The sequence below is a fragment of the Acinonyx jubatus genome, chromosome B4 (genome assembly GCF_027475565.1).
Source record: "Acinonyx jubatus isolate Ajub_Pintada_27869175 chromosome B4, VMU_Ajub_asm_v1.0, whole genome shotgun sequence".
Lineage (NCBI taxonomy): Eukaryota > Metazoa > Chordata > Mammalia > Carnivora > Felidae > Acinonyx > Acinonyx jubatus.
The window spans coordinates 88,050,231-88,071,324 of record NC_069387.1 but is presented as its reverse complement, the minus strand read 5'-3'; the positions used below and the strand labels follow the sequence as shown (position 1 = coordinate 88,071,324).

Below are 21,094 nucleotides of genomic sequence, written 5' to 3'. Positions count from 1 at the left end.
CGGATAAGAAATTTGTTTTGGGAGAGAGTTTCTCTTCACATATTCTGGTGGCCAGCAGGCTATTGACTGTTAGGTCAACAGTCAGGATGGCTTCTTCAGGGTCGAGGGCTGAGATGCTCAGAAGCAGTATCTTTTGATCCACCATCAGCCACTTTCTCATGGGCTTGTCTTCCAGGAAACTTACACTGTGTCCTGACATAACTTCGCTGAGGAACACCTGGAATGGTCGTGGCCACTTTGAGGAATGTGGACATGCATGAGGTCATTCATTTGAGAGGTGCCTCAGCAGGGAAGAATGTCTCGGCTGTCTAGACGGGAGACAACTTCATTGAAGATAGCAGGCTCTTACCCTCAGCTTCCACATTTCAGAGATTCGTAAGTATTGGTGTTTTCTTAGTATGGCCCGAGTTATTGTTTATTTTTTTTTAATTTTTTTTTGATGTTTTTATTTATTTCTGAGACAGAGAGAGACAGAGCATGAGCAGGGGAGGGGCAGAGAGAGAGGGAGACACAGAATCTGAAGCAGGTTCCAGGCTCCAAGTTGTTGGCACAGAGCCCGACGCGGGACTCAAACTCACGAGCTGTGAGATCATGACCTGAGCTGAAGTTGGACGCCCAAACAACTGAGCCACCCAGGTGCCCCCCGAGTTATTGTTTAAATCATCTGTAAGAACTCTTCTTGTGTGTGTATGTGAAAAAATATATATTTTTGCATCTAAAGTTCCTCCTCTCTCCTCCCAGAGGAAAGATAACCAGATAGTGATAATTGTACATCTGTGTCCAGCTTGTTCTCTCTCAGAGTCAGGGTAGTCTTCATTTTCTTTTTTTAATGTTTATTTATTTATTTTGAGACAGAGAGGGAGAGAGAGAGCGAGAGAGAGAATCCCAAGCAGGCTCTGCACTGTCAGTGCAGAGCCCAATGTGGGGCTTGAACTCACGAACTACGAGATTATGACCTGAGCCAAAATCAAGAGTCAAATCAAGCTTAACTGACCGAGCCACCCAGTTACCCCAATTGGTTGCTTTTTATAGGCCACTAAGTACAAGACAGGCCTTGTTGATTTTGTGAAGTCGTCTTGATGCACAGAATAAATGCTACCAGGAGGTTACACCCTACTCTTTGCTCTTCTGCTTGCAAGGTTGGGGGGTGTCCTTACGAGGGCTCCAGGGAACCATGGAACACTGGCAACAAATGGGATGCTATCTGGTGAGCAGCTCTCCCCTTTGTCCTCTTCTCCATGGGAGGGAGGTGGTTTTCTGGGTATTCCAGATGTGCTCACATCTGCCTCCTTATAGGAAGCTAAGACTTTTGTTCAGTCACCAAATTTCATTGAGTTAACTGCTAAAACCTGGGGCAAAAGGGGTGAGAGGGAGAACCAGAGAAGGTCTTTAGTATAAAAGACCCCCCTGGGGCCCCTCCTTCCCTGTGATTCATCTCACACCTTCTTACGTATGGAGAGTCTAGATCTCGTATTTGTTTAAAAAAAGAGCGTGCGTGCATTTGGTGTGGAAGCTCCTTAAATAGGATTTTACATAGTCTCAGATATCGGCAATCAAACAGCGATATGCTGTTTGATTTCAAGAATCCTTCCTCCGTTTTTGCTCTGTTCAGCAACTGTTCAGCTCTTCGTCTATATTACCGTATCTTAGGGTCATGGCATTACGAAGCTGGAAAACTGGAAGGAGTCTTTGAGATCAAGTCCAATCCATACATCTTGCAGATGAGAAATCGTGCATCAGGGAGGTCGAGTGACTTGCTCAGGGCTGCCGCAGCAGCAGCAGGAGCAAGGTCTGACGCCCAGGTCCCCAGCTCTTCCCTTCCGAGCCCTGCTCCTGAGCTCGGTAGTTTCCACTTATAGCTGAGGTTTCTCAACTGGATTAGAAATGGCTCCAGGCCACTAAGTGTGGATTTCCTCACATGCCCCTCCCTGTTCTTTCCCTTCCAGACCGTACATTAGTGAGGTGCTTACGACATGTACTGAGTTCAGATTTGTTGACTTTCTACACTTCTTCCTAGTTCATGCTTTGGTGTAATTTACTGCTTTCTAAGGTGGGGAGACGGAGAAGAAATAAAGGAGAGTTAGCCAATGTGACCTGGTGATAAAGCTACTACTTGAAGGCTTTCACTTATTGGTACTAAAAGATCCATCAGGGGTGCCTGGGTGGCTCAGTTGGTTAAGTGACGGACTCTTGATTTTGGCTCAGGTCATGATGTCACAGTTCGTGGGTTCGAGCCCTTCCTCGGGCTGTGAGCTGATAGTGCGGAGGCTGCTTGGGTTTCTCTCTCCCTGTCTCTCTGCCCCTCCTCTGCTCACTCTCTGTCTCTCTCAAAATAAACTTAAGAAAAATAAAATTAAAAAATCAATCATTTGTCTTGCCTTGCCTTGAGACCATTTAAGTTTTCATATGGAATTGGTTAGGAACCCTTGGCTTATTTCTGTGGCACCTTTAGAGTATAAGATATCAATAAGTGACAGAAAGAGTATAATCCTGAAGAGGTGACCTGATGTTAAGCAATCTTTTGTAGGTGGCCACAATCCATCAGTCTACATAAAAGGTTGGAGGAAAGATCCCAGGGATTAGCTTATTTCTAAGAGACAATTCATTCATTTTTTTTTTTTAAGTTTTTCGATTTATCTTGAGAGAGAGCACGAGTGCACAAGTAGGGGAGGAACAGAGAGAGAGGGTGAGAGAGAGAATCCAAAGCAGACTCCGCACTGTCAGTGCAGAGCCTGATGTGGGGCTTGAACCCACGAAGATCAGATATGTGTGGGATCATGACGTGAGCTAAAATCAAGAGTCAGACACTTAACCAACTGAGCCACCCAGGCACTCCATGAGTCAATTCGTTCTTAATTCATCTAACTCAGATCCCACAGGGATGTATTCATGTCAATTCAATAGGACAAACAGTTATTAAACTGCCCAGTACACAAAATACTGTTTTAAGTATCGGAGACAGGATAGAAGATAATTCTTGCTTTTAAGGAGATGTAATTCTGTAAGGCATATATTTAAATAATCTCCTTAGGATGGGGTAATATCTCATCAAAAGGCTGTATCTTATCAGATCATAAGTAAAATGATTTCTGGATACAGGCTATTAATCTCCAAACTAAAGAGGATAGTAGCAAGTTCTGCTTTGGAAATAAATAACCAAACTTCCCAAGGATAGATGACCCACTAATGAAGGCTATCTGTAAAATATGCTGTGAGGGCTTATATGTTCACATTCTCTGATGCACACACCCCATAGCACTGTGGTGCAGAAATTAGGAGTGCTGGGTCAATAATTATGATGTAGGATAAACTTCTGGTTCTTCCCATATAATAGTTTTGGAAGGTGAAGTTACTTAACCTTTTGGAGGTAATTTACTCATCTTTAAAATGAAGGGATTGGAGGGATGCCTGGCTGGCTCAGTCAGAAGAGCATGGGACTCTTGACGTCAGGGTCGTAAGTCTGAGCTCCACATTCGGTATTGAGATCACTTACAATAAATAGAATTAAAAAATAAAATAAAAAGAGGGGATTGGAGAAGATGATTTTTCTAAGTTCCCTGGGGGCTCTGACATCTAAATTATGCTGTTCCATATCTGAAGGATGATATATATATATATATATATATATATATATATATATATATACAAACAGAGGGACTTTTAACTTATTTTGACAGTAAAAGAGAATAAAATAAAATCTTAATTCAAGGGAAAATACATGCTTGAAATGTACTAGGCCTTACATTTTGTAAGTTTCTTAATCAGATACCTTTCTTCCTGATTATAGATCACAGTCATTTCTGGTTTTGGTTTTTATTTTAGAGAGAGAGCAAGCACGAGCAGGGGAGAGGAGGAGACGGAGGGAGAGGGAAAGGGACAGAGAGAGAGAGAAAGAGAGAAAGAATCTTAAGCAGGCTCCACAATTAGCAAAGAGCCGGACAAGAGGCTTGATCCCATGACTCTGGGATCATAACCTGAGCAGAAATCAAGAGTCAGACACTTAAACAACCAAGCCAGCCAGGTGCCCTGTCATTTGTTTTCGTTAAAAGAAGATGTGGGGGTGCCTGGCTGGCTCAGTGGGTACAGCATGCAACTCTTGATCTAGTGGTGGTGAGTTCAAGCCCCATGTTGGGTGTAGAGCTTACTTGAAAAAAAAAAAAATAAGAGAGGATCTGCTTCTAGATCATCGACTGTATCATCAGATTCTGTTTGATAATCTACCAGTGAAGGGGAAAATGTTAAGTACTCATATAAGACACAGAACTATATGGGCGTCAAAGGACACGTGATCACAACTGTAATCCTGTTGCAGGATGGAACCTGATAAAGAGAGTTTGCTTACCTTGCTCTAGGTGCTGTGCTGGACCCTCCTCCTGCCCCAGAGGACAAAGGTGAAAGCCAGCTCCGGCTTCAGACACCAGACCAGGACCCCTTCCTTACTCCCTTCATTCCCTACCCCCTCCTCTGACCCTTTTAAAATATATTTTTTTTTGTTTGTTTTTACATTTATTTTTGAGAGACAGAGCATGAGCAGGGGAGGGGCAGAGAGAGACACACACACAAAATCAGAATGAGGCTCCAGGCTCCGAGCTGTCAGCACAGAGCCCAACGCGGGGCTCAAACCCAAAAACCATGGGATCATGACCTGAGCCAAAGTCAGACGCTTAACCGACTGAGCCACCCAGGCGCCCCACAACCCTTTTAAACTCCAGTCAGGCAGGGCTGAATAGAAAATGCAGAGTTTTATGGGGCACCTGGGTGGCTCAGTCGGTTGAGCATCCGACTTTGGCTCAGGTCATGATCTCGTGTCTGTGAGTTCGAGCCCTGTGTTGGGCTCTGTGCTGACAGCTCAGAGCCTGGAGCCTGCTTCACATTCTGCGTCTCCCTCTCTCTCTGCCCCTCCCTCTCTATCTCTCAAAAATAAATAAACATTAAAAAAAATAAAGAAAATGCAGAGCTTTATGTGGTAGTGTATTTAAAGTGTTTTAAAATCTCACATCAATACCTGACTATAAAACAAAAACAAAACCCAAAACCTGACTAAAATATGCTGCAGAAACTGACCCAAACCAAAGAAATATAAAGTCCATTGACCTTTTTAGTTTTCTAGGAAAAGGAGAAACTCAGTCATTTAATCATTCTTTTCTGTTTGTTCTGAAGGATTTTAATTCTACAAACAAATTAAGGTTCATTGAAAATAAAAGCTATTTTTGTTACTTTTTTTTTTTAAAGCTAAACATTCTCCACCTTTCTCTAGAAAACTTTTCTGAACTTACATGCCTATGAAGCATAAAATTGGAATTACAGAAATGTTCATGGTTTTTAATCTCTCACCTTCAAATTGCTTTCATTTTCTGTTTTTCCTCAAATGACCATGTTAAATAATGCCTTAAGAGCTTTGTTTTTTTCTCCATAGTTGAGGGAGGCCCCACACTACTAACAGAAAAAAAGTATCTGTAATGAAGCATTAGCTTGAGAAAACTTACCTCTACCTTGGCTCCAGACCAACTTGGATTTCCGATTCTTTGAGCAGGTCAGTGATTTGGGGAACCAGTAAAAGAGCCGGGCTATTCTTCTGAAGGTCTTGTTGAAGTCACTTCTTATGGCCATAGCTAGAACTATGCATGTTCCAGAATGACTCCCTACAGAGAGCATGGATGAGGAAAACACAGTAACACCCACATATGACACTTTGGCTGTGAACTCTATTCCAGCCAATATGTCTGGGGACCACCTGTTAGCCCTAAATCCCCTTCCCCTGTCATTCCTTTGGTTTGTCCTTTAGACCTTAGCCCTCATAACTAGAAACTGTATTAATAGATGTTCTTTCTAAAGAAAGAGTTTTAAGCTTCAGAAACTCTAACCTATTGTAACACTTGGTAATTTTTAAGCACTGACTCCCCACACCCTCCCGCCCCTCCCCCTTCATAAGAAGTTACATTCACAGAGGAACAAAGTAACCGGTATCCACTAAGCTCAGCATCCATTGGAATCTCAGTGGCAATCTGTGGGACTTGGTGGTGATTAACAAGCTGCCTCCCAAAGCAATAGCCTAGGTCACGTTTGCTTGTACGAATTAAAAAATGTTTTATTTTGTACAAACTGAAATTTTTTTCCAGTGAAAAAACAGTATGTGTTTTAAACTGGGGCAGGAATGGATCCCAGAAAAAAAAAGTTTGACGGATCCTTACCAGCCAAGAAATGTGTAAAAGAACAAGATTTTTTTCCAGGGTCCTATTTTAGAATTTAGCCCTTTGTTGAATCTCTCTCTAGACCTTTGCCCTTATTGCATATTAGCTCAGCAGACACCAATATCTAGCGGTCTATCAAGCAACTGGCACTGACGTTCCCGTCATCACACCTGAAGACACCAGTCTAACCACTGGTCCTTGCGCCTTTTTATGCGGAAAGAAACTTATCACAGCTTGCTTAGTCCCTAAACATCCTGATGTAACGTCTAGGCTGTGTTTGTTTGTTTTTAATGTTTATTAATTTTTGAGACGGAGAGAGGGACAGAGCGTGAACAGGGGAGGGGCAGGGAGGGAGGGGGAGACACAGAATCCGAAACAGACTCCAGGCTCTGAGCTGTCAGCACAGAGCCTGATGCAGGGCTGAACTCCCAAACCATGAGATCATGACCTGAGCCAAAGTCAGACGCTCAACCGACTGAGCCACACCAAGGCGCCCCTGGGGTATGCTTTTATACATCACACTACATTTCTGGTGCTGACTTATACTCTAAGTAACGCAAATGCTATCACCAACTTTTATTTCCAGGTCGGTGTCTTTATTTTCTATCCCATTTTCAGTATTCCTTAGGAATTTGGATTTGAGTCTGGGTGACAAGTGGGGAGGAAGTCCAACTAAAAACAACAGTGTAAGACTTTTGCAGGTTCTTCAGTTTTTTTGTTTTTGAAGTAATCTCTACTCCCAACATAGGGCTTGAACTCACGACCCCAAGATCAAGATTTGCACGCTCTTCCAACTGAGCCAGCCAGGCACCCCAACTTTAGTCTTCTTAAACGTGGGATATAGGGTGCTGGACCCAGCTAAAACAAGAGTTTTACAACTTCTTTATATTTTCAACACTTCTCAGTTTTAAACATTTGAGTAAATTACCCTCAACACCTCCTGAAAGACAAAGCATAATGCGTAATAGGCACTTCTGAGTGGAGTGAAATCAGAAATAAAAGGTTAGTCCTGATTGTGACTGTGATTCTGAAAGGAGAACAGACTTTTTTTTTTTTTTTAACATTTATTCATTTTTGTGAGAGAGAAAGAGAGAAAGAGAGAGAGAGAGAGACAAAGTGCCAGCAGGGGAGGGGCAGAGAAAGAGGGAGATACAGAATCCAAATCTGAAGCAGGCTCCAGGCTCTGAGCTGTCAGCACAGAGCCTGATAAGGGGCTCGAACTCACGAACTGTGAGATCATGATCCAAGTTGGACACTTAACCCACTGAGCCACCCAGGTGCCCCAGGAGAATAGATTTTTGATATTTCAGTGGAGATTGTTTATTCCTACTGACAGTGCCTTTAATTCCAAACAACTTACTTATTTTTAGCATAGAACACGAAAGTGAACCTATTCACTCAGAAACCTCTCTCTCAAAAACAAACAAACAAAAACAGGAAAACAAGAAAAATCCAAGATTATTATAATTTCTTTCTGGTTAATTTACTGATAAATATATTTTAAAGAAGAATTTTGAGGAAAAGATCTTTTGTATCTAAGAAGAGGCACCCTGCTTGACAAAGTGTAAGGAGGTCTATAAGCCACTAATACAGTATTTGGTAGTTTCCAAAATAATTGAACCTGGAACTCCAGAAGATGTTATGGGATTATTTTCACATCTCTTTCCTAACCACTAATTCCTTTTTGATTTGCTCAAAAGTATCTTTTTTCCCATATGCTTTACGTTCACTTATTTCATTTTTATTTCTTCTGGTGTTAGAACTATAACCTGAGGTGCCTGGGTGGCTCAGTCAGTTAAACGTCCAACTCTTGATTTAGGCTCAAGTCACATGTCACGATTTGTGAGATCAAGCCCCACCTTGGGATCTGCACTAACAGCACAGAGCTGCTTGGGATTCTCTCTCTCCCTCTCTCTCTCTGTTCCTTCCCAGCCTTTTCTCTCTCTCTCAAAATAAATAAATAAACATTAAAATAATAAAAAAAAAGAACTATAACTTATGTGAAAAACTAAATCCACTAACTATATACCGTTTTTACATCATTAATCCCTACCGTTTGAAAATATATCCTAATATGGAAAAAAGGCTACTAGACTGGAGATGCAACTTATTAGGTTATTATTAGGTTAGCAGAGTAGTATCACCATGTATTTATTAACTTAAAATGTTCTGAAAGAGGGTTCTATTTTTGAAGGTAAAATATTAAAAAGCAAGAATGCTTGGTTTCCATGTTGCTGTAATGGGGAATAAAACCTTAACTCTTGACCAATATTAACACGGAATGGATTTGCTCTTAACAATACAGCTCCTAAAATTTCAGTCCCCGCAGCAAGAGTTTGTTTATTGGAGACCTTTTCCAGAGGTGCTGAAAACTAAATCTGCAAACGTATTAAGGAATCACATAACCTGGTGTTCAGTGATATGCAGATTTAAAAATGATACAATTAAATACACGTGTGTCAGATAGTCGGATGGAAAATTAAAATCAAGAGGGATTTAACAGATAGCCCCCCCCCCCCCCACAAACTCTAAGCCCGGACAGGTGGTTGACAGAGACCATTTACCTACTTGTGCATGTATGTCTAGAATGCATACAGATGATGCTTAAAATTCTCCACTACAGTAATGCATTGCGATTTCAAATTAAGTCCTAATCCATTTTCAGTTTTCCAATGCTCATGGGAGTCGAATTTATTCAGTCTTTGGGACGTGGTATCTTTGTGATATGCAGGTTGTGTACATGCACACTTCAATAATCTGGTAAATCAGAAACCACAACCAAAACCACACCGTTGTTGGAGAAATAATTCCTTGCTGAACATACTGGGTAGATTTTTCAAAGAGAATGTTCCGTTTAGATTTGTATACATTTATGGGAGAACTTATACTAAACTTGGAATCAGACTTAGAAGAGAAACAAAACTGTCCATATATCCAACAGTCTGAGAATAACTACCATCACCATCGATATTCTTTCTTTCAAAAGACACCTTTTGTTTCTCAAACTGTTGTACACAGAAAAATACAAATTCTTTACATTAAAATTGAGAAATTTATTGATATTTTTTCATGATGGAGTAAGCAAAATTAAATTAAACAAGAAATATACAGCTTGAAACAGTGGAAATAACCCTAAAATTTTTTATGACAGTCATACACTTATGGCCAAAATAAAATGAATAGTTTTTAATAATTGAATCACTTTAAAAATTTTGCTCAATAATTTATCTGAAATTAAAGAGACGTGAGGATAACTGGGATCTGGGCACCTTGTAAAATGAAATAATGTCACTTTAACCTTCCCCCAAAATTGTGATCCTAGTAAAACAGTGGTTTGGTTCTGCTCTTCGCCCAGAGAAGCCACTTCATCCTATCACTTACAAACCTGTCAACTATCAGTCTTTTCTGATTTGTAAGGATGACAATTTTGGTTCCATTTAAAACATGTTTCCAGTAGGCAGGCGGAGAAACAACCCAGTTAGCCTTACTCCAGTATTTCAACATATCAGTCATGGCTTTCTTCTAGTGCTCACTGAGGTCAAATGTCCTCATATAATTATAAATGTTAAAAGGTAAAATTACATCTTAACAGCAGCCAAAAATTTATATATTTTCTTGTGTATTTACAATATTGTACATATTTACATGACCACATCAAATACTGAATTGTAGAAATAAGAGACCACTTATAGAGGCACTCATTTAATGAATGTCTCAGCATTATTTTCTTGTGCAAACTAAAACTGTTCTCGAACTTCCCAGAAAGCTAAAGACAGTCAACATTGCGAAGGCCGCCATCCATGGTTAAAGAGCCAAACCTAAAACACAAAAGAAAACAGGAAATCTCAGAAGATTCATTTATTTGGCCTGCAACATTTTAAAGAGTATACAGGGTACTTTTCAGATGAATAAACTGTTATTTAAGAGTTTAAGCAACTGGGGTGCCTGGGTGGCTCAGTCGGTTAAGCAGCCGACTTCGGCTCAGGTCATGATCTCACGGTCCGTGAGTTCAAACCCCGCGTCGGGCTCTGTGCTGACAGCTCAGAGCCTGGATGGAGCCTGTTTCAGATTCTGTGTCTCCCTCTCTCTGACCCTCCCCTGTTCATGCTCTGTCTCTCCCTGTCTCAAAAATAAGTAAAACGTTAAAAAAAAAATTAAAAAAAAAAAGTTCAAGCAGCTATGATGTCCCCAATTTTTACTGAAACACGGTGGTATTATTATAAATATGTGAAAAAAATACCAATTAGTGGCTTGGGAGACTTCTTAGGAGAAAAGGCTGAGTGATGTGATCTAGAAAGTATTAGAAACAATTGGACAACTTCCTTTTGGTGGGGTGGGATTTAGAAAAGCGAAGATAAGGAGTTGGGAGTAGGTGAGACATACTTAACGGAGAGTACATTATGTAAAGTTAAGTAAAGCGACCTTGCTACAATGGAATGTTATTTTGGGGACTAGTGGGAAATGAAGGTGAGTGAATAGGCTGGCCAGAGGATTATATCCTGGGATTTCAAGTATGAATTTAGATTTGACCTTTTAGGTAAGAAGAGTTTAGAAATTGTTGGGCCAAAGGAGTGGCATGGCATGATTAGACCTTTGGCTGTACTAGCCCATGACAGATGGGAAAGGCCTGGGCTTAGGAAGATAGATAATATGTTATCACCACAGCTCACATGTGAGGAGGAAAGGGGGTCTGATGAGGCTGAGAGGGGGAAAATGGAAACATTCTGAAGGAAGATCACCAAACTAATGAAAGGCAATAAAAAACAGTGTCTAAAATGACGTATGTTCACAGAAGCAGAAGGAAAGGTGGTTCCTTTGAATAGAATGAGGAAATAGGAGGGGAAACTGAGCTGGGAAGGGTGGTATTATGTGATTTTTAGATATGAAAGAAATAAAGTGATAAGGAGATACCCATGTGGAGACAGTGCTCAAGACCCGGATTCCATTATTAGTTCTGGCACTAATCCGTACATAGTCCTTTAACATTTAAGTTACGATTACACCATGTCGTATCACCCATATTGTTACATAAACTTGCAAGTAAAACGGGAAAGTGACTTATGGGACTTGCTTTGGGCAGTGGGGATTCTATGTCATATGACATAAGAAAGTGAGTATAAAAGCTTGTTAAAAGCATTACTTAATAGTCTCTTCTCCTTGCTGATATTTAGCTAAGGTTGTAAAGAAACTAAATTGGGCACTAAAAAAAAAAAATTACTATGTAATTGCTATAAACTAATACAAAAAAGATTTTAAAACAAACAGGCAATTCACACACACGTATAAATTTGAATAAACAGGGGCGCCTGGGTGGCTCAGTTGGTTAAGCGTCCAACTCTTGTTTGGGCTCAGGTCATGATCTCACGGTTCATGAGTTTGAGCCCTGAGTCAGGCTCAGTGCTGCTGGCGTGGAGCCTGCTTGGGATCCTATCTGCCCCTACCCCACATGCTCTCTCTCTCTCTCTCTCTCTAATATATAACCTTAAAAAAAAAAAAAAAAGTGGGGCGCCTGGGTGGCTCAGTCGGTTAAGCGTCCGACTTCGGCTCAGGTCATGATCTCACGGTCCATGAGTTTGAGCCCCACATCGGGCTCTGTGCTGACAGCTCAGAGCCTGGAGCCTGTTTCGGATTCTGTGTCTCCCTCTCTCTGACCCTCCCCCATTCATGCTCTGTCTCTCTCTCTCTCAAAAATAAATAAACGTCAAAAAAAAAATTAAAAAAAGAAAAGAAAAGAAAAGAAAAAATTGGGGTGCCTGGGTGGCTCGGTTGGTTGAACGTCCAACTCTTGATTTCGGTTCAAGTCATGATCTCAGTTTCCCGAGTTCAAGCCCCATGTCAGGCTCAGCTCTGACAGTGCGGAGCATGCCTGGGTTCCTCTCTCTCCCTCTCTCCCACATGCATTTTATCTCTCTCAAAATAATAAAAAAATAAAGAAAAAAGAAAAAATTAATACTTATAAAAATTTAAATGTGATGCCCTCTGACCCAGCAATTCCACATCTAGAAACATCTAGAAATTGATCCCTCAAATATTCTTTTTTTATTTTACTTAAACTAAAAATAAAAATTTTTTAATGTTTTTATTCATTTGAGAGAGAGACAGACAGAGTGCAAGCTGGAGAGGGGCAGAGAGAGAGGGAGACACAGAATCTGAAGCAGGCTCCAGGCTCTGAGCTGTCAGCACAGAGCCCGATGTGGGGCTCAAACTTGTGAACTGCGAGATCATGGCCTGAGCCAAAGTCTGATGCTCAACTGACTGAGCTGCCTAGGCAGCCCTATTTAAACAATTTTTATTTATTTATTTTTTAAACTTTATTTATTTTGGGAGAGACAGAGAGAGTGTGAATGGGGAAGGGGCAGAGAGAGAGAGAGACAGACAGAGAATCCCAAGCAGGTTCTGCACCATCAGTGCAGAACCCACGAACCGTGAGATCGTGATCTGAGCTGAAACCAAGAGTTGGACACTTCATTAACTGGGCCACCCAGGTGCCCCAAACAATTTTTTTAATATTTGTTTTTGAGAGAGAGAATGTGAGCAGGGGAGAAGCAGAGAGAGAGGGAGACAGCTGTGAAGCAGGCTCCACACTGTCAGCACAGAGCCCGAGGAGGGGCTTGAATCCACAAACTGCGAGATCATGAGTTGAGCCAACGTCAGACGCTCAACCGACTGAGCCACCCAGGTGCCCCTAAACAATTTTTTTTACCAAAATTTATCTATTTTGAGAGAGTGAGCAAGCAGGGGAGGGTCAGAGAGAGGGAGAAAGAGAATCCCAAGCAGGCTCCTCACCATCAGCACAGAGTCTGATGTGGGGCTTGAACCCACAAACTGCAAGATCATGACCCAAGCCGAAACCAAGAGTCAGACGTTCAAGTGACTGAGGCACTCCAATCTCTCAAATATTCTTACACAAGTACATGAAGGTATACATACAAATAAGTTCACTGAAGCATGGTTTATAATTGTGAAAAATTAACACAACTTAAATGCCCAACAAATAGGACAGCCAAATAGATACGGCAGAGCCATACACTAGTCTATTAGGCAGCTGCTGAAAATGAGAAAAAAGAAGCGCCTGACTAGCTCAGAGCATCCAACTCTTGATCTTGGGGTTTTGAGTTTGAGCCCTACATTGGGTGTAGAGATTACTTAAAAATAAAATCTTTAAATGGGGTGCCTGGATGGCTCAGTTGGTTAAGCATCTGACTCTTGATTTTGGCTCAGGTCATGATCTCAGGGTTGTGGGACTGAGCCCCACATCAGGCCCTGTGCTGAGCATGGAGCCCACTTAAGATTCTCTCTCCCTCTCCCTCTGTCCCCCCTCTGCTTGCTCTCCCTCGCTCTCTAAAAAAGAAAGAAAGAAAGAAAGAAAGAAAGAAAGAAAGAAAGAAAGAAAGAAAGAAAGAAAGAAAGAAAGACAATGAGAAAAAAATAGAGCTATATATATGGACATGAAAAAGTACCGGTGATACAGTCTTAGATGAAAAAAGACTAAACCAGTATGAACAGAATGATTCCATTCACATAAAACGTACATGCACAACAAACTGTTAATAGTAATTACTTCTGCAGGGGTGGAAGGGGATCATGAGAAAAGGCAGGTAGAGCCTTTCATTTCCAAATTTTTACAATCATATATTGTAGGAAATCTTTATAGAATGTATTCTAAAAACTAATTCATTGAGAAAAAATTGATAGCTAAGTGAAATTAGTCAGTCAGAGAAAGACAAAAATCATATGACTTCACTCATATGAGGACTTTAAAAGACAAAACAGATGAACATAAGGGAAGGGAAACAAAAATAATATAATAAAACGGAGGGGGACAAAATGAAGAGACTCATAAATATGGAGAACAAACTGAGGGCTGTTGGAAGGGTTGTGGGAGGGAGGATGGGCTAAATGGGTAAGGGGCATTAAGAAATTTACTCCTGAAATCACTGCTTCACTATATACTAATTTGGATGTAAATTAAAAAAAATAAAAAATAAAGTTAAATTATAAAAAATAAAATAAATATATATATGTATAAAAAAAAAGAAAAAATTGATAATACTGCAGAAGTGAATAGGTCACCTGGCTGGCTCAGTGGGTAGAGCGTGCAACTTGACCCCAGGGTTTTGGGTTTAAACCCCACATAGTGTGTAGAGATTACTCAAAAAAAAAAAAAAAAAAAATCTTAAAAAAAACACACCAAAAAACAAATGTCAGGGCATCTGGGTGGCTCAGTCAAAGTTGAGCGTCCAGATCCTGATTTCGGCTCAGGCTGTGATCCCAGGGTCATGGGATCAAGCCCTGCATTGGGCTCTGGGCTGAGTGTGGAGCTGCTTAAGATTTTCTCTCTCTTTCTCTCTCTTCTCTCCCCCTACTTGCGCTCTAAAATAAAAAATTAAAAAAAAAAAAAAGAAAAGAAATGTCAAATAACTTTCTGCACATAGCTAAAAAATCATGTGACTTTCTGACAATCTTTCCAAACGACAGGAAACTTTCTTTGGTTCTTTTATTTGCGAGAGTAGTTCCAGGGGGGATAAGACTGTATGAGGAAGTAGGAGGCTAGATTCCAGCTCCAGCTCACCTCTTAGGGTGTGAACTTCAGTACCTGTGAAACATGGATAGAGACTGTCTGCTTAGCTACTGTACGAGGCTGGAATGCATGCTGAGCAAGCTTACACAGTGTGAAAGTGCCCTGCAAGCATATAAAACGTCACACAAGTGTGAAGTACTTTTATTAGTATGCTGGGAATTAGAGAACATATCGATAAGCACGTAAGGGCTTCAAAGAGAAGGGTTCTTACTAGAAAGCCAAATATTCCTTAACTTCCCTGAGGAACTGGGACGAGGAAATAGCATTCAAAAGTGGGTTTACTGGCTCTGGGTGTTTTCCAATTCTCTCTCTCCCTGATCTATGAGGATTTTTTTTTTTTTTTTTAAGTTTTATTTAAGTAATCTCTACACCCAATGTGGGACTCAAACTTACGACCCCAAGATCAAGAGTCACATGCTCTTCTGCCTGAGCCAGCCAGGTGCCCCTCCCTGATCTATGAGGATATGTAGGAAAAGCTGATACCCAGCTCTCAAGGAACTGCATTTACAGAGGGTGCTCACCTGCACAGAGGTTTGCAGAAGGCTTGTAAGTTACAGAGCACCAGAGCACCAGCATCTTATGAGCCACTCTTTGTTCCTTTTGAAAGATGTTGTTTTTAAGTAATCTCTTCACCCGGTGTCAGGCTCAAACTTACAACCCTGAGATCAAGAGTCACATGCTCTAAGCCAGCCAGGCAGGTGCCTCTTAATAAGCCATTCTGATTCCAAAATTTAAACTTATGATTCTAATGAGAAGATGTATGAAAAATAATGTGCAAAAAATTTTCATTTTCACAAACTGACTCAAATAAGCAAATAATTCTATTAACCAGTGCTTCTATAAAATGGAATCAATCACAGTTGACTTGTCTTTATCCAACCAACCTCAAGCACATTACATGTAGGGCACCACGGAAATCGCAAAACATAAGGGTTCTTGACTTGATATCTATCCTTTTCCCACTATTTAACCTACTACTACAGATAGACAGGTACAAGTTTAGATCTATATGTGCTCTAGTGCACAGAAAACCACAGGGCAGAGGAGCACCTGGGTGGCTCAGGCAGTTGAGTGTCCAACTTCGGTTCAGGTCATAATCTCGGTTTATGAGTTCGAGCCCCGCGCCCGGCTGTGTGCTGACAGCTAGGAGCCTGGAGCCTGCTTCTGATTCTGTGTTCCCTCTCTCTCTGCCCCTCCCCTGCTCATGTTCTCTCTCTCTCTTTCTCTCAAAAATAAACAAACATAAAAACATTTAAAAAAAAAAAAAAGAAAATCACAGAGCAGAATGGCATTTCCATTACTCACCTTTCTAAAATATGATTATTTTCAGCAAGTTCTTTAACCACTCCTTCCATCTCTTCCTTTAATTTCTTCATACTATACAAACAAAGTAAGAATGTCTCTGCTCAAAAAAGTATGCAAATGTTTTAGAATTACACCATGTTTTAGCTCTCTTGATTGAAGTAAGCCATTAAATACATTAGCAAGTATAGTCACCACAAATACCAAAAATTTCAAAATAAAAGAGCAAGATCACAAACTGAAATAAAAATGAACAGAAACATAATAGTTACCAAATAATAAATTTCTTACCCAAGAGTCATTTCCACTAATGTATTAGAACATGGATAAATTGGGGTCATGGTATGTTTGATTCCACTGGAGGCTGCAAACATTTTTTGAGGCAAAGTTTCTTGTAACTAAAACATCGAAAAAAATTCACATCAATCACTGAACGAAGTACAAACTACAGATCTTACATCAAATGTTCCAGGTTTATTAAGCCCTTTATAGCTTTTAAATTTTAATTTCAAAACCATGAATGATACAGTACTTAAGTGAATACTCTAAGAAAATCTTCTCTTTTCTTTTGAAAAAAAATTTTTTTAATGTTTTATTTATTTTGGAGAGAGAGGGAGACAGAGTGCAAGTGGGGGAGGGGCAGACAGAGAGGGAGACACAGAATCCGAAGCAGGCTCCAGGCTGTGAGCTGTCAGCACAGAGCCAGATATGGGGCTCGAACTCACCAACTGTGAGACCACGACCTGAGCCTAAGTCTGATACTTAACCAGCTGAGCCACCCAGGAGCCCCTAAAGAAAACTTTTCTTATAGATAAAAGAATGTTCTAACATATGCTTTAAAATTTTTTTAAAAATATTTTATCATAGGCTTTTAGGGGCGCCTGGGTGGCTCAGTCAGTTAAGTGTCTGACTTCGGCTCAGGTCATGATCTCACGGTTTGTGAGTTCGAGCCCTGCGTCAGGCTCTGTGCTGACAGCTTCGGATTCTGTATCTCCCTCTCTCTCTATCCCTCCCCGACTAGTGTTCTGTCTCTCTTTGTCTCTCAAAAATAAATAAATGTAAAAAAATTTTTTTTAAATATTTTATCATATGCTTTTAATTGTAAGACATCTAAGTTCTGAAAACTTGGCTCAAAACACATATTACAAATGGGTAAACAGAACTGAATATAAGGCAATTTATGTCCTATTTCTCCCTTTTCAATCATTTCAAACTGAGAAGAAATACATTTTTTTTCCTAGTAGGAAAAAGATGTTTTCTAGATACATTTCATAGTCATACCTCATTTGTATAATCTTGATACTTCGACACTTCTTCTTCAATATCAAAACACTGATTAGTTAGTGATAATAACTGTTTCCTAAGATGAAGCATCTTTCTGAAAACCAAAAAGAATCAATAAGCAGTCTAATATCAATGTTACTTAAAAAATACAACATTCACTGAATTGTACATTGTGCAGTCAACCACAAAGCTTACTTACCTCATCCATTCTTCTGACTTATCCAAAAATGCCTCGTATTTTTTAACACATTCGTCTGTAAAATGGGTCATAGCTTTTGTTGCATGGTAATACAGTTTTTGCCTATAATTTAGAAATAATCGTAGGTTTAAACCAATGTCACGATTTCTACTTCCAATATTAAAAACTTTTCAAACATATAAAACTTATGTTTCTTAATAATGACTGTTACGGCTTTAGAATATTTATAGTAAAAAGCCAAAGGTTTCTAAAATCGACATTATAGCAGCAGGAAGCAAAAGAGAAGGTTCATAAAGGAGAATGGTTACAAATACTTATTCAATGAAGTCAAGGTAAGAAAGTGGTTAAGCCTGGCCTTGTCTATGTTCTTCCTTATTTGTCCTTCTGCAATCAGAGCACGTGAAGCAGAAGACCACCTCCTTATTCTCCCTTCTCTTCAACCTCTCTATCAGGGACCAGACACATGGACCTCAAATATGTACATACACAGTAACAATTCTGTAAAGCTAAGATGAAAATGTATTTTTCATTGTAATTAATTTCAATTTTAAGAGGAATTATATTAATAACATAACCCTGAAAACAATTGTTAAACATAATATGGACACTTACTTATCAAATTTGTGGATCTGTTCTTCATTATAAGCTAGTCCTACAAATAAGAAATATTGCTTCTGTAAATGTAGAATCACAGAGTCATGCAAAAGTTTTTATCTTTTGAAATTATGACTTCAAAAAGGGTAAGAGGGTTTTCTTTTTAAGATTCTATCTTTAAGTAATCTCTACACCCAATGTGGGACTCACAACTGCAAGATCAAGAGTTGTATATTCCACCGACTAAGCCAGCCAGGCACCCCAAAAAGGCAGAGTTTAGAGTAGATGTCACAAACTCATGACTCATGGCTTAGATATGTAGCCCAATGCTTTCATTTGATCTATACAGTGTCAACATCAAAAAAAGAAAAAAAAAATTAACTGCCAACATTTAAAATCAGGACATTTTTTTCCTTTAAAAAAAAAAAAAAGATTTATTTATTTATGTGATCTCTATACCCGACGTGGGGCTTAAACCCATGACCCCAAGATCGAGAGTCACACACTCCACCAACTGAGCCAGCCAGGTGTCCCCAGGGTTTTTAATAAGATCTGTACTTCCAGCTTCCCTTGAGAACAGGAAGATTGGGCAATGAATCTGGTGAATCTGAGTAGTGGCTCTCCTCTTTAGACGGGGTACCTCCTCTCCTGTCCTCCTGTCTCCAGTGGCCAATCATTTTCTTTTCTATGACTGGCCTCTAGAGATTTTGGAGTTCAGGACCCCTGATTTAAAATTTTCAAAAGATTGTTTTTAGGAATAATTTTTAGTATATTCAACCTCTTTCCCAACAGAATCAAGTCTCTGAAATAAATAACTTAAGGAACCACCCTCAGAAATATACCAAATGAATTCAATTGAATTACAACTAGTAGAATTGATTCATTAGATTAACAAATGGCAAATTTTACTCACTACGTTCTGCTTTGTCTTTTTTGAACTGATAGTAAATCTCTGTGATGCAATTTAGCAGGACTTGTAGCTTTTCTACACTATATAAGAAAAAAAATCCAAGGAAATTATATAAGTCAATGTGAAAAAGGACATTTAAGAATAAGAGCAGAAACTACCAATAAAGTTATATAACCTACTGTCTATCTTTTGGATGAGTGCCTTCTTGATGGGCCCACATGTCTGCCAACAATCCACCTGGAGATAATCTGCTTTCGATATCCTGAAGACTGGTTTCTATCGTTCCCTGAGAACTGGAAAGCTAAATAAAACCGGTGGGTTCAGATGCAGATCAGCAAAATACAGAAACAATAATCAGAATGCCATGAGATCATGACCCGAGCCAAGGCAGGCTGCTCAACTGACTGAGCCACCCAGGTGCCCTGCCCCCACTTTTTAAGAATAATGTTTATTTATTTGAGACAGAGAGAGCACGCAATCAAGTGAGCTGGGGAAGGGAAGAGAGAGAGAGAGAGGGAGAGAGAATCCCAAGCAGGCTCCACACTGTCAGGGTGAACTCATGAACAAGATCATGAGCTGAGCTGAAATCAAGAGCTAGATGCTTAACGACTTAAGCCACCCAGGCGCCCTGAGCATTATGGATTTTAAAGGGAGACTTGAGAGAGACTTTAGAGAGAAAAGGACTTAAAGCAAAGCAGGCACTTGGAAACATCATGAAGAACTTCATGTCAGTAAGGGAATTTAAATATTGTAAATAGTTCCTAAAGATGGGAAAAGGCTACCCCTTCTCTGGAAATCCTTTAGGTATATCATCTTTCTAGGAAAGCTGAGATCTAATCTGACTAGCAAAGGAATAGGTTATGAGCCAATGACTGTCATAATTGTGTAAATACTCACTCTCAACAATTTGGTGTGTATGTCTGAAATTTCACCTAACTCTGCTGCTTCTAGGTTGATCTTCATCAACTTTTCGTATCTGTATGAAAACAAGCATGGAAAAATTCAATGAGCATAATGAATATACAGATTTTTGAATATAAAGATTTTAAAAGATGTTTTATAAATTATACCTGAGTTTTTATTATCGTAACTATTTAAGAATAAAATATTGAATGCAAAGCCTATAAGCAACAGATTCCAAGAAAACTTGATGTCTCTATAAGAAGGAATTTTATATACTCCTACTTATAAATTTTTATACAAAATATAAAAGACAACTTAATTTCCAACAGTCTTACGCCATGATAATGGTCAAACTACTAGATTACAGATTGGAGGTCATACTGAATTCAATTATTGTATTTCTTCTGCAGTACAAATAATACAGCCTAGAAAGAGAGAAGTCTAAAATATTGTTTCAAAACAGTCTCAGGGATAAGATTAATAAGTAAGAGTAAACTAAAAGTAATCCCCAAATTCTACAACTACTAAAATACAGTTCTAGAATACCTCTTCCCGCTTCCTTTGTGGACTCTAGGTTCTATATTTTCCTATTCAGAGTGTCTGCTTTGCAAAATTAAAAACTGAGACGTTTCTGTCGGATCACCTCTTCCTTTGTAAGGGGAAGGAGAAATGCCGCCAAATGTTCACTTCGTACTGAGACAACTAAATAATTTTGGCTTTGTGAGGAAGTAACTCAATCGAAAGTGGTGTCTCGACTCAAACATTTGCACAGCATGTTCTACTACGCCGAGGATAACGACATAAGTGAATGTTTAACATTTTCACCACTATTAGTATGGAAGTAATCTACTTACACTTTCACAGTTTTTTCAATGTTTCTGATGCAGAAATCCAGTGTGATCACAACTTCTGTCTTTTTGTGAACAGTTTCATTATAATCATCTTTAACTAATTCTCTAAAAAATAATAATACCCTCATTAGTTTACCTAAGGAATGATTTGTTTCCTCTTGTCCATCACTAATTACACTGCTGTTACTACTCTTCAGACAAGTTTATTAACAGTCTTATATTATGAAAGCCAATTCATTTTTGTCCCCCTTGGCCTGAGTCTCGCCAATTCACTTTTTA

General features: G+C 39.6%; 1 protein-coding gene across 3 annotated transcripts in view; it reads right to left on the bottom strand.

The window, feature by feature from the left end:
• Positions 1-6,517: 6,517 nt before the first annotated feature.
• The window catches only part of TBK1 (TANK binding kinase 1), a 53,109-nt gene continuing 38,532 nt past the window's right edge, over positions 6,518-21,094 (bottom strand). For 2 of the 3 annotated variants that reach the window (XM_027071341.2, XM_053226453.1), the window contains exons 12-21: positions 20,819-20,920; positions 19,959-20,037; positions 19,241-19,362; positions 19,065-19,141; positions 18,170-18,209; positions 17,558-17,659; positions 17,356-17,452; positions 16,366-16,472; positions 16,078-16,149; positions 9,230-10,009 (exon numbers count right to left, since the gene is read on the bottom strand). In XM_027071341.2, the coding sequence (XP_026927142.1) occupies positions 9,958-10,009; positions 16,078-16,149; positions 16,366-16,472; positions 17,356-17,452; positions 17,558-17,659; positions 18,170-18,209; positions 19,065-19,141; positions 19,241-19,362; positions 19,959-20,037; positions 20,819-20,920 (850 nt within the window). In that variant the 3' untranslated portion in view covers positions 9,230-9,957. Of the gene's footprint in view, positions 7,132-9,229; positions 10,010-16,077; positions 16,150-16,365; positions 16,473-17,355; positions 17,453-17,557; positions 17,660-18,169; positions 18,210-19,064; positions 19,142-19,240; positions 19,363-19,958; positions 20,038-20,818; positions 20,921-21,094 lie in introns of those variants that run through there. The other variant, XM_027071342.2, reaches the window with a different exon arrangement.